This window comes from Xiphias gladius, chromosome 15, assembly GCF_016859285.1.
Source record: "Xiphias gladius isolate SHS-SW01 ecotype Sanya breed wild chromosome 15, ASM1685928v1, whole genome shotgun sequence".
In the NCBI taxonomy this organism is placed as follows: Eukaryota; Metazoa; Chordata; class Actinopteri; order Istiophoriformes; family Xiphiidae; genus Xiphias; species Xiphias gladius.
The window spans coordinates 1,501,149-1,512,502 of record NC_053414.1 but is presented as its reverse complement, the minus strand read 5'-3'; the positions used below and the strand labels follow the sequence as shown (position 1 = coordinate 1,512,502).

Genomic DNA, 11,354 nt, shown 5'->3' with positions numbered 1-11,354 from the left:
TTAAAAATATCTTTAAAGGACAGAAAAAACAAATTATCCACATGCACATCCAACTACAACATGACACAAAACAATGAAACAGATTTAATGAAACTGACCAAATGCAGCCACAAATATTAAAGGAGTTCATCAAAACATAGAATTTATTTATCTGATAAAAGCTGCTATAATTTAACTGAAGTCTGGTGAAGGAGGAAATAAATGAGAAAAGAGATTATTCTGAAGTTCAGCCATGTTTTAAAGAAAATAAAATAAAACTGTGTGAAAACTGTGATAAAGGTGAAGAAACTGCAGTGTGCGTGTGTGTGTATGTGTGTGTATCGTCCAGCAGGCGGCAGCAGCCCGACCTCCAGCACTGAAGAAGAAGAAGCAGCAGCAGACGCGGCAGCAGCAGCAGCAGCAGAAGAAGAAGAAGAAGAAGAAGAAGCAGCAGCCGCAGAAGAAGAAGCAGAAGAAGAAGCAGAAGAAGAAGAAGCAGAAGAAGAAGCAGCCGCAGAAGAAGAAGAAGAAGAAGAAGAAGAAGAAGAAGAAGAAGAAGAAGAAGAAGAAGAAGAAGAAGAAGAAGAAGCAGAAGCAGAAGCAGAAGAAGAAGAAGATGTCGTCCAGCAGTCAGCAGGTCCTCAGTTTGTACAGACGTCTGATCAGAGAGAGTCAAAAATTCTCCGCCTATAACTACCGGTAGGTGACGTCCTCAGGCACAGGTATCATCGACTGTTATTTATATTTTTAGATAGTTAGATATTGTTCAGTAACTCAGAATACGTTTAAACTATTTCACTGTTAAAGCTTGTAAATCAATAATCAACAAGACTGAGGAGCTACGATGGGGGCCAAAAGTATGTGGACGGTTTATTGGGGTTTGTATGTCCATATACTTTGGGACATGTAGTGTAAGCTCCTCTCTCTCCATGTGTGAGTGAAGGTCGTACGCCCTGAGGAGAGTTCGATCATCCTTCAGAGAAAACATGGAAGTGAGAAATCAGAAACATCTGGAACAGCTGCTGATCAGAGGCAGGGAGAGTCTGAGTCTCATCATGAGACAGGTAACACATACACCTGTCCGCACCTACACCGACTCCAGCACCTTCCTCGTCGACTGAACATCAACCCTGCTGTTATTGATCGATATGATTGGTTGGCGAACTGATTGGAGCCTCATTAGCTGTGAAAATCAGACAGAGGTCATAGAGTAAATCTACATGCAGATGTGTATCTCTCTCTCTGATTCATCTGGCCTGTGGTGCAGATGGAACAGGCGTCACTACGTATTCACCTGAAAACAAACGGGACCAGTTCTTTCTCACCTGGAAACCAGTTTGATGATATGAGGAAACAGACAAGAACTGAGAGGTTACATAAAAATAACTCTACCTGCCGCTCTGTGCACAGGTGTGTGTCGGTCAGATGTACGGCGCTCAGAAGATGGTCGTGGAGAAATGAGAACCTCAGTGAGGACAGCAGGATGACATCATCATTGAGTCATGATGAGCGGTGATCTGTGACCTCAGCGGCTGGTTCAACACTCACCTGTCTTCATGGTGTTCAGGTGTTTCTGACCTGACTCATCATCATATGACTGATGATGTCACTGTTAGCATCATGTGATTAGCTTAATAAATGATCAGAAATCATGTTTTTCTGAATAAACGATTGGATTTTATAATAAGGTACTCTGGCTTAAACTGGTTTAAATTGGACTAAACTGGTTTAACTGGTTTAAACTGGTCAACCCTTGATTGAACTGGTTTACTCGCGTTGCAGAAATCTGGTAAAACAACTCTAGGGAAAAATGAAAAACTATTTTATGTTAAATAATTTTAGTGATGGGAGTAAAGAAGTATTATCACAGTTGTATAATAAGATATGGGAAGTGGGATCCTCGCCCAATCAATAGGAAGAATCCATAAATGTTCTCCTCTGTAAACCAGGTAAAGATCCAAGCTTGGTAGGGAGTTATAGACCGAAACCTCCAACATATCATAGGCAAAAGTCTGGAAGAAATGATTAATGAAAGGTTAGTTTATGATTTAGAAATGAAAGGAGAACTAAAAGGTCGTCAAAGTGGATTTAGACCCTGCTCTGTGTTTAGAACACGAAGTTTGGAAGTCTCAAGTCATGTGTAGAGTAGTGATTGTTCTTTGATGTTGAAAAGGCATAGATAGATCTGCTTTAAAAACGATATGTCTATTGGGTTAATCAGGTCACTTCTTGATTATGGATTTTTAGTCTATTAATCAGCATCAAAAATATTATTTAAAAATTGGATGCAATCCAGTATCAGGTTTTGAGACCGTGCTGTGAGGTCATAAAGACGACTCCAGTACCGGCTTTACAGGTGGAAATGGATGAAGTGATTTTGGAGGTAAGAAGAGCGCAGCTAGCGTCAACATATCGGGCAAACTTAACGAGAATCATCCAGCTCAGAGTTTCTTAAAACATGTCAAAAAAAAGGACAAAGGACGCACCAAGAGTTCTGGTTGGACAATAGAGAACAAGGTCATAGAGACGGGGATAGCTCATTAAATGTGAAGCCCACCACGGACTCTAGAAGAAGTACGGGTTGATTTCATCCTATTTAAGAAGGAAAAAGGAAACGATACAGACAAAAATGAAGTCAGTAAATACACAAATACAAATACAAATACAGATGCATCCAAAACATTGGACAACAGGGTACGGGTAGTTTTTATAATCCCAGAATTAAAAGCAATGTCAAATGAAAGGTTTAGTGATACAACAGCAGTATATAGAGGTCAGCTGTTAGTGATTCTACTCACTTTAAGCTGGATAGATGAGGTCAAACACATCAAAGTTTGATAGGTTCTGATTCCAGTCCTGCACTAACAAGTATTGAATACATAATAATTAAACATTTTATTTAAATTGCACTTTTCAAAACAGCAGTTACGAGTGCTTCACAATTAATAATAAAAATGCATAAAGCTCAACAATAAAACAATATTGTAAACAAAACAAAAGACACATAAAACCAATACGAATAAGCAACAGTCTTATAAAAACACTAGCCTATACGAGTGGGTTTACAAAAGTTTTTTAAAGAGTGTTACAGACTTAGGAGACCTGACAGTGAGAGGGGGGCCGTCCCATGATGTTGGGGCTAAAACAGTCCCCATTTGTTCTGAGCCTGGACGGTGGGACATTTAGGAGCAACTGCTCAGACGATCTGGGTAATCCAGGACTCATTTAGCAACAGCCTTTTGAGACAAAAGGTAGTTTTGATGGAGATTGCTCTGTAATTAAGAAGGAGTGTTGGTTCAAGGTCAGGTTTCTTTAGAAGGGGCTTGTTTGAAATAGTCTGGGAACCACTCTAAGCGATTTACACTACATGCCACATTCACCCATTCACACACTCACACTGATGGGACAATTATTATGCCCAAGGACACTTGGGCATATGGACTGTGGGAGCCGGGGATCGAACCACCAACCTTCCTATTAGTGGACGATCTGCTCTAACTCCTGAGCCACAGCCGCCCTGTTTGGGGGTAGAATGTAGAGGAGATAAGGGGTGTTATAGAGGCTTTGATGCCCTTAACGCTCTCAACAACATAAGTTAAAAACCTAATACAACATCTGAAGTAGCAGGGTTTACAAGTCGACCAATGGTGTGAAACAGAACTCTAGAGTCATGCACTCAGATACAAGGCAACACATAGTAGTCAACTTTACTCAACAATAGTCAGAATTAAGAGGGCAGGAATAGAAATTCAATTCACATGGATTCCTGCACATATTAGTGTGGATGGAAATGAGCTGGCGCATAAACATGCAAAAGGAGCAACAAGGAAAAGAGAAATAACAACATAACATCGTACTTAAATTCAGACTGCAAAGTAATCACATGACACAAGGCATCGGAGACATGTTGCAGAGGAGTTCGGGTGATGTAGGGTACAGGACTAATCCCAGATTTTTAGAAGGCACAGAAATTTGTAGGAGAATTTCAAGGTTTTAGTACACTAACTGCTCTCAGCCACATTCCAATCCAGAAGGTGGCGGTAATGTACCTAAAAGAAGAAGAAGAACGTGAACAAGAAGACGACGAAGAAGAAGCTTTTAAGTTGAAAATCCCAATCAGGAAGTATCCTGTTGTGTCTTAGCCGTTAACCTTCTGATCAATGTTTCTCAGTTTAATAAAGTTTCAGTGAAGATGCTTGTTGACCTGGATCAGACTCCGCGGTCTCTGCTGGTCTGTGACCGGTCCAGTTTCCTGGATGAGAAGAACCGGATCAGTTCCCAGGTGGAGCTTCAGCACTTCAACTACAAAGTGAGACCGTTAGCATCTTATCCGCGTTAGCACAGAAACTTCCGTTAGCTTAGCCCTGAGATAAAACTGTCTGACGTTGTGACAGTCCAAAGAATTAACTAGTACTGTTAGTTAGCTACTGTTAACTAACGTAAACTAACGGTTCAGTGTAACGAGCTAGCAGTTAGCACGCTAACAGAAAAAGAAAACAAACCGACTATACACGTGCTGGGCACGGAATATCAAAATAAAAGCCTGGGTTCTCTTGGTTCGCATTATTGGGACCAGGCGGCTCAGTTATATATTTATATATGTATTTACTTAAGTAATGTACTGTAGTACAGCTGTGAGATAATTGTACTTTACTTGAGAATTTCAACTACTTTATACTTCTACTACAATGTAGTAAATGTCAGTTGACTTTGTACAGGTTCAGATCAAAACAAAATATAAACCATTAAATGTTTTATTGTAAAATTTTGAATGCAGGACTTTTACATCACTAAAAGATCCGACTACTTCTTCCATCCCTGATATTTATTAGTGTGTTTATTTAACAGGGACCGAGCCTGTTATTAAACATTACTGTAAATAAGTTTTAGATGAAACATGTTAAAAAACTAACTGTTACTGAAACAGTTTAGATTCAAACAGAGCCAAAATAAAAAGGAGTCTCTGCTGCTGTAAAGATCTTAATAAAACTGCTCGTTAAAAATCAAATCTTCATGTTTTCTACTGTAAAAGGAGTCCGGAACCATTTTAACTCTAAATAATCTTATAATAACAGAGACGTGACCTGTATCGACAAATACAGGTGTGTTAAATATGAGTCGTTAAATATATAGAACAATATCAACAGTCTCTGTATAATGATAATAAGCATTGTGGTAAACACAAAGATTCAACCAAATCTCGCCTGACTTGTTTTACCTGTGCAGGTGTCTGTGCTGCTGCCTGAGTGTAGCTCCCCTCCCTCTCACCTGGACTCTGTGTTAAACAGTTTCAGCAGTTTCTACCTGATCAGAAAGCTGCCCATACATGAACTGCTGGATAAAGACTTCCTGGAGACTGCTGTGTACCAGGGTAACACCTCTACACGCCCGTACACACCTGACAGACACAGCCGTACACACCTGACAGACACAGCTGTACACTGAGTGAGCGTTTCTGTGTGTTTCAGGTGGTGTGTATGGTCTGTCTTACGGGACCAGGGTAGATGAGGATAACTGTGTCGCTTTGATGCCAAATGGTAAAAATCTTCCTAATTTTCCTCTGATGACGATGATGAAATACTATCTAGTATCACGTCCTGTTTACTGTAAAGTGCAGATACTGTATTTGCTGTCTGACGTTTAAATTTTTGTTCTGTATGACCAATCCATACCTAAATGACATCACAAAGAGGTGGAGCTGCTCCGTTGTCAGTCAGTAGGCTGTTTCTGCTGCAGATAAAACATAAGGATTATTTTTAAAACTTGGATGAAAACCTTTGGCGGTCAATGACTGCCTGAAGTCTGGAAACCATGGATTTATGAACAGAGATAGACTTAACCATGGACAAATGCTGAGTTTCCTCCCTTGAGATGCTTTACCAGGCCTTTACTGCAGCCGCCTTCAGTTGCTGCTTCTTTGTGGGTCTTTCTGCCCTCAGTTTTGTCTTCAGTAAGTGAAAAGCAGGCTGAGTTTGGTTTGTCAATGACCAAGTGACTGACTTGGTCATTGAAGAATTTCCAGTTTCTTTGCCTTGAGAAGCTCCTGTGTTCCTTTCTCAGTATGTTTTGGGTCATTATCCATCTGGTCTCTGAAGCACTGTCCTATCAGTTTTGCAGCATTTGGCTGAATCTGAGCAGATAGTTTAGAACCTATACACTTCAGAATTCATCCTGCTACTTCCATCAGCAGCCACATCATCAATAAACACCAGTGACCCAGTTCCACTGGCAGCCTCCACCATGTTTGACAGATGATGTGGTGGCTTTGGATCATGAGCCGTTCCTTTCCTTCTCCATACTCTTCTCTTCCCATCATTCTGTTACAAGTTAATCTTGGTTTCATCTTTCCAAAGAATCTTGTTCCAGAACTGGGCAGTGTTTTTGAGATGTTTTCTGGCAAAGTCTAATCTGGTCTTTCTGTCCTTGAGTGTAACCAGTGGTTTGCGCTCTGTATTTAGATTCATGACGGCATCTCTTGATTTTAGACTTTAACAATGACTCACCTGCCTCCTTGTGAGTGTTCTTGACCTGACTGGGTGTTGTGAAGAGTTTTTTTCTTCACCAAGGTAAGAATTCGGTGATCATCCACTTTAGTTGTCTTCTGTGGTCTTCCAGGTCTTTTGGTGGTGCTGAGCTCGTCAGGGCTTTCCCTCTTTTTAAGAATGTACCAAATTGTTGATTTGGCCTCTCCTGAAGTGTCTTCCATCTATCTGATAGGCTTGTTTTGTGTTTTCAGCCTAATAATGGCCGCCTTCTTTTGCATCGACAACTCTTTGAACCGCATATTCAGAGTTACCATGAACAGCTACCAATGCAAATTCAACACTAGGAATCAGCTCCAGACCTTTTTTGGCTTAATTCGTCAGGAAATAACGAAGAAACAGGCCACACCTGGCCATGATACTGATCATTCAATTATCCAATTACCTTTGAGCCCCTGAAAATTAGGGACTCTGTATAAAAATGGCTGTAATTCCTAAAGTTAATGTGATATTTTTGTTAAAACCCTTGAATTAAAGCTGGAAGTCTGCACTTCAATTGCATCTTGATGGCTTTGTTTCAAATCCATCATGGTGGTGTACAAGGCAGAATTATAAAAACTGTGTAACTGTCCAAATACTTATGTACCTAACTGTAAATGTCTCCCTTTGGACGGAGAAAAACTGTCTCTCTGTCTGTTTGTACCTGTCTGTCTGCAGGTCGTCTGTGTCTCTCTCTGGATAAAGATTCCTTCCAGGTGTTGGGAGTTGAGGGGAAACCGTCCCGATTCAACCACAGAACAAACAGCAGATATGGTCTGGACACAGTCGCACTCTCTCTCATGTCTCATGCCCAGTCGAGTCAGATGTTATTTCTGCAGCCCAATAAAATAATATACAAATATAAAATATGAATCTCACCTTTACCTGAAGAGGTGTTACATTCGGTTCAGCATTGGACATGTATAAAAATTGAAGTACTGTTCCTCTCTCTGTGTATTTCTACTACAGTAGTGTCTGTAGATCTGACTGACAGCAGCATGGCTCCTGGCGGGCGGGGCCACCTGAGACTCCTCACCGGTCTTAAGTCACGACTTTGCCTGAAGACTGACTTCCTGCTGTCACATCATCCAGGTGAGACACCTGTGTGTGTTACCCATGATCCTCTGCTGTTACTAGAGGCTGTATATTACACCCCCTGCTATCTGTCCTGCAGGGGGCAGAGCCTCTCTGCAGCCCCTTCTGTCTGGTCAGGACTGGTCAGAGCACAGACCTGAGATCAGCAGTCGCGCTCTTACACACCTCTCCTGTCCCACCCTGCTGACCTCTGACCTGCAGTCATGTGACCCCCACAGCTTACTGGAGTGGCTCGGAGCCGTGGACGCGGACGTCAGCTGGTGACAACTGCTCTCTTTTTACCTGCTCCGTAAACACACCTGTCAGGCAGAAAACCGTAAATTCTTCTTCTGTGGTTTTAGTGAGAACTCGTCCAGCAGCTTCCTGTCCTCATTGGTCTGTCCTGAACCAAAGACAACGCTGAGTGGAGCTCTGAGCATCTCTGTCAGTGGACTGCTGCTTCCTCAGGACATCCACCGAATCATCCAGGAGATCAGGTGAGGACGACGCCTGACACCTGACCCTCGGTGTCATCTGTCTCCAGGGATGAGGTTTTGTAATTGTTTCATCAACAATCTGAATCTCGTATTTAATCTTTTTAGAGACTGTGCCGACCTGAGAGGGTTCCAGGCTTTCACCACATATTTAGTCTCAGTAACACAACACGTGCAGAATACAACAAAACTCCAACAGACAATGACGCAACACCAACAGAAACCGATGCAACGCCCGCAGAATACGCTGTTCTAACATGTTGGACAGAAGATACATTTTTAAACGGGGACTCACTGTTTCCATTTGTCCTGAGGACAATTTCTGAAGCCTGAAGTGGATTTAATGAGGATTATTCTCGCCGGACATAGAGATAACGATGCAGTGTCTCCTTACTGCTGTTAGTATCGGGGTTTGAACATGATGTGGTCTCATAGCTCAGCGGGAGGGTCTCAGGTTTTTCAGATTTTTTTGTTCTCAAGGACAAATTACTGGACTTTCTAACCCTAACCCTTCTGCTGTAACAAACACTACAACATGATCAGTAGATGGTGACAAGGTGACTATGTGTCATTTGCTCAACTGTCCTGCAGGTCTTACCTGGAGCAGCCTCGGCTGGAGTCCTGGGTGTCTCTGACGGTTCATGGTTTTGTTGACAGTCCAGTATCATGGGGGGGCAGCGAGCACGGATTCCTGAGAGGAGGAGAGAACTTCTACACCCTTCTGATGTTCCATGATCACACCTACCACCTACACCTTGCTACAGGAGCACACAACACCTGTCCACCATGATGATGTCATCAGCAGGTGTCTGTATTGTTCTGTTGAACTGTGAGTTCTTTAAGCTTTTTAGTTTTTATTTGTACTTGGATCAGGTTTTGTTGTAGAAACTTGTTTCAGGTCAGTTTTGATAAAAATGTCTCAAACTAAATCATTTAGACAAACAAAATCTGGGTTGAAAAAAGGTGAATTTAACTAAATTTGTGTTAAGATTCTTTTTTTTGTTAATTGAACTGACGAGATTTAATCAAAGCTCATAAACACCACATGTGAACAAGCCATCATTCAGCAACTGCTGATTAAAATCAATGTTTTATAATTGTCTTCAGACAAAACCAAAATTACTCCAGCTCCCCTGTGTGTTTGTATATCAACATTTTAAACCATTAGTTTTTCTCAATGTTACTGTGACACAGCTGACTGTGGGTACAGAGTTCTGCGTTTGCCAAAGATCCAGCTTTTTCAGATTTACGCACTCTGTTTGGGGACAGGTCGGCTGTTTTGGTCTGTAAAGAGGGCTGAAACGGAGAAAAGTAGATTGACTTATTTTAGACATACTCCAATATTCATTATTCAGGAAACAGACACAAGATGACATGGTTTAGCTCAGTTAAGTACCCTGAATGAAGAGACAGACTATCTGCTGCCATCCACATGAGCTGCAGGCCAGTTAAACCAGTTATCAGAAAATAATCTGATTTATCCCTTAACTGACGTTTTAGGGGACTGATGTCAGTATCCTGATAATTCATAAAAATGGTGATATTCAGTTGTGTTGATGTGCTTACATTTATAAAAGCCCTTTCCACCACTTAAAATAAAAATCCTCCACCAACTTTTGTCATTATTAACCTGTTTTCTTCATGATTTAAGTCCTAAAATAACACTCATCAGATGCTATCTATTTATATAGTTAATCACTAAATAATTATTCTCGTACCGCAGTCTAATTATGATTTATTTTGTCACAAATATGAACATGAAAACAATGTGGGGAGTGGGTTTTTTTCAGAGGTAGAAAATGTATAAATAATTACTATTTTTATGGTTGGTTTGAGTCGGTGGATCAAGTTTATTCGTTTTTCTGCAGCGTTGATGAGCTTCTTTGACCAGTGATTAACTTTTCTTTCATAATAGCCAAAAATAACAAAGAAAGCAGGAGCTTATTATTTACTGAAGAGGTTAAGTTTGTACTGGGCATGTTTTTATTAGTTCCAGCCTGTTTGTTTGTCTAAATATCATCTGATTGTTCAGTCCTCACAAAATAAAACATCTAAACATTACCAAGGAAACCAGATCATTACTGTCAGATACTGTGAATAGGTTTTTATTTGACTGGTTCTGTTTGATGTATTTGAATTTTTTTTTTGTATCACTTTTTTTGTACAAAAAGAACTGCCAAATGATTTAGAAAAGTTCTTTACAAAGTTCCTGTTATTTTATGAATGTGTTGCAGTAGTGTGGAGTCCTGACAGTCACACTGAAGCTGGATTGAAAACGTCTGAGCAGTAAAGACTGAGATCACTGACTGATGTGTGGCTTATTATTCCTGTTTATCTCTGTTCAAAAGGAGCAGTTCAGTATTTAGGTCGGTGCTCTGCTGAGAGCTTGATGTTCAGGTGGATCCCACTCTCATGTCTGTAAGAAGGTACAGCCAGCAACTGGTTAGCCTAGCTTAGCATAAAGACTGGAGATGATGATGTAGGGGAAACGGCTATCTTAGCTTAGCATAAAGACTGGAAACAACTAGCCTGGCTCTGTCCAGAAGAAACAGAACCCGTCTACCAGGTGCTTTGAAGATCAGTGATTAAGATGTTGCATCTGATTTGTTTAAATCTGAACACACACAAAAACATGTTATGGTGTTATGGAGGTTTTGTGTTGGACTAGTTCTTGCGAGGAGCAGTGACTGTACTGTATTTACTGTGTATATGGTTTAGTTCATAGCCCTTGTAACACTTCAAAATGTCAGTTTCACGCTTTGGTTTTTGTAAAAACTAAACCAATATAACGTGTTAGAGCTACTGCAGTTTTCCTATTAACAATTAAACGTTCAGTTACAGTCAGAGTTTCTCACCAACACTCCGAATCACTGAGCTTTAAAAAAAAACACCAACTGATTTCACTCAGCAAACATCAGTATGTTTACAGCCCTCGTCTTCACTGCCTCTGTGATGGACGGTGCAGGTGAAATATTCTCATGTTAAAACTCCAGATAAGTGTGGGATCACAGTGGGTCAGGTGAGGGTTAAAACACTATTAACAATATAACACCATGTTCAGTGTACTTGTTCAAGTACACTGAACAACAGACTTTAGCTGACGGGATGCATCGTGTTTGTTTTTCTGTTTATTCAGCCTCTCTTAATTATTTAAAGATTTGTAAAACCACTGATTATACCTTTGACTGACCTTCAGAGGAGCTGGGAGGTGGATGTCTTAATGCTAAGCTAAGCTATCCAACTGCTGTATGAGTTACCTAAATGTTGAACTGCTCCATCAGAGTTA

General features: G+C 40.7%; 2 protein-coding genes and 1 long non-coding RNA gene across 5 annotated transcripts; 2 read left to right on the top strand and 1 right to left on the bottom strand.

Moving 5' to 3' along the window:
• The first annotated feature begins 509 nt into the window (after window positions 1-509).
• LOC120800457 (LYR motif-containing protein 4A-like) lies at window positions 510-1,670 on the top strand. The gene is made up of 3 exons (XM_040146577.1): window positions 510-678; window positions 923-1,043; window positions 1,390-1,670. Exons 1-3 carry the CDS (start codon window positions 596-598, stop codon window positions 1,438-1,440), a joined length of 255 nt encoding a protein of 84 aa, XP_040002511.1. The 5' UTR covers window positions 510-595; the 3' UTR covers window positions 1,441-1,670.
• A 2,002-nt stretch (window positions 1,671-3,672) lies between these two features.
• Window positions 3,673-7,493, bottom strand: LOC120800134. Of its 2 annotated transcripts, XR_005708952.1 has the most exons (4): window positions 7,380-7,493; window positions 5,652-5,709; window positions 4,184-4,281; window positions 3,673-4,028 (listed from the first exon to the last, which is right to left on the bottom strand). It is a non-coding gene; the product is annotated as an uncharacterized LOC120800134 (long non-coding RNA). The 2 variants fall into 2 exon arrangements; XR_005708951.1 differs by lacking the exon at window positions 3,673-4,028 and having other exon boundaries at window positions 4,174-4,281.
• On the top strand, window positions 4,146-11,354 carry rpp40 (ribonuclease P/MRP 40 subunit). Of its 2 annotated transcripts, XM_040145987.1 has the most exons (9): window positions 4,146-4,288; window positions 5,206-5,350; window positions 5,448-5,516; window positions 7,179-7,274; window positions 7,470-7,592; window positions 7,675-7,855; window positions 7,937-8,071; window positions 8,660-8,897; window positions 10,303-11,354. In XM_040145987.1, exons 1-8 carry the CDS (start codon window positions 4,172-4,174, stop codon window positions 8,856-8,858), a joined length of 1,065 nt encoding a protein of 354 aa, XP_040001921.1. In that variant the 5' UTR covers window positions 4,146-4,171; the 3' UTR covers window positions 8,859-8,897; window positions 10,303-11,354. The 2 variants fall into 2 exon arrangements, with proteins under 2 accessions (XP_040001921.1, XP_040001919.1); XM_040145985.1 differs by having other exon boundaries at window positions 8,660-10,375.

Excerpts from the sequence above, each read along its gene's own strand:
- LOC120800457 (XM_040146577.1), top strand. The coding sequence starts at position 596 with ATGTCGTCCAGCAGTCAGCAGGTCCTCAGTTTGTACAGACGTCTGATC. Across the intron at positions 679-922 it reads TTCTCCGCCTATAACTACCG|GTCGTACGCCCTGAGGAGAG; the intron begins GTAGGTGACGTC and ends GTGTGAGTGAAG. Across the intron at positions 1,044-1,389 it reads TGAGTCTCATCATGAGACAG|GTGTGTGTCGGTCAGATGTA; the intron begins GTAACACATACA and ends CTCTGTGCACAG.
- rpp40 (XM_040145987.1), top strand. The coding sequence starts at position 4,172 with ATGCTTGTTGACCTGGATCAGACTCCGCGGTCTCTGCTGGTCTGTGAC. Across the intron at positions 4,289-5,205 it reads TTCAGCACTTCAACTACAAA|GTGTCTGTGCTGCTGCCTGA; the intron begins GTGAGACCGTTA and ends TTACCTGTGCAG. Across the intron at positions 5,351-5,447 it reads GGAGACTGCTGTGTACCAGG|GTGGTGTGTATGGTCTGTCT; the intron begins GTAACACCTCTA and ends TGTGTGTTTCAG.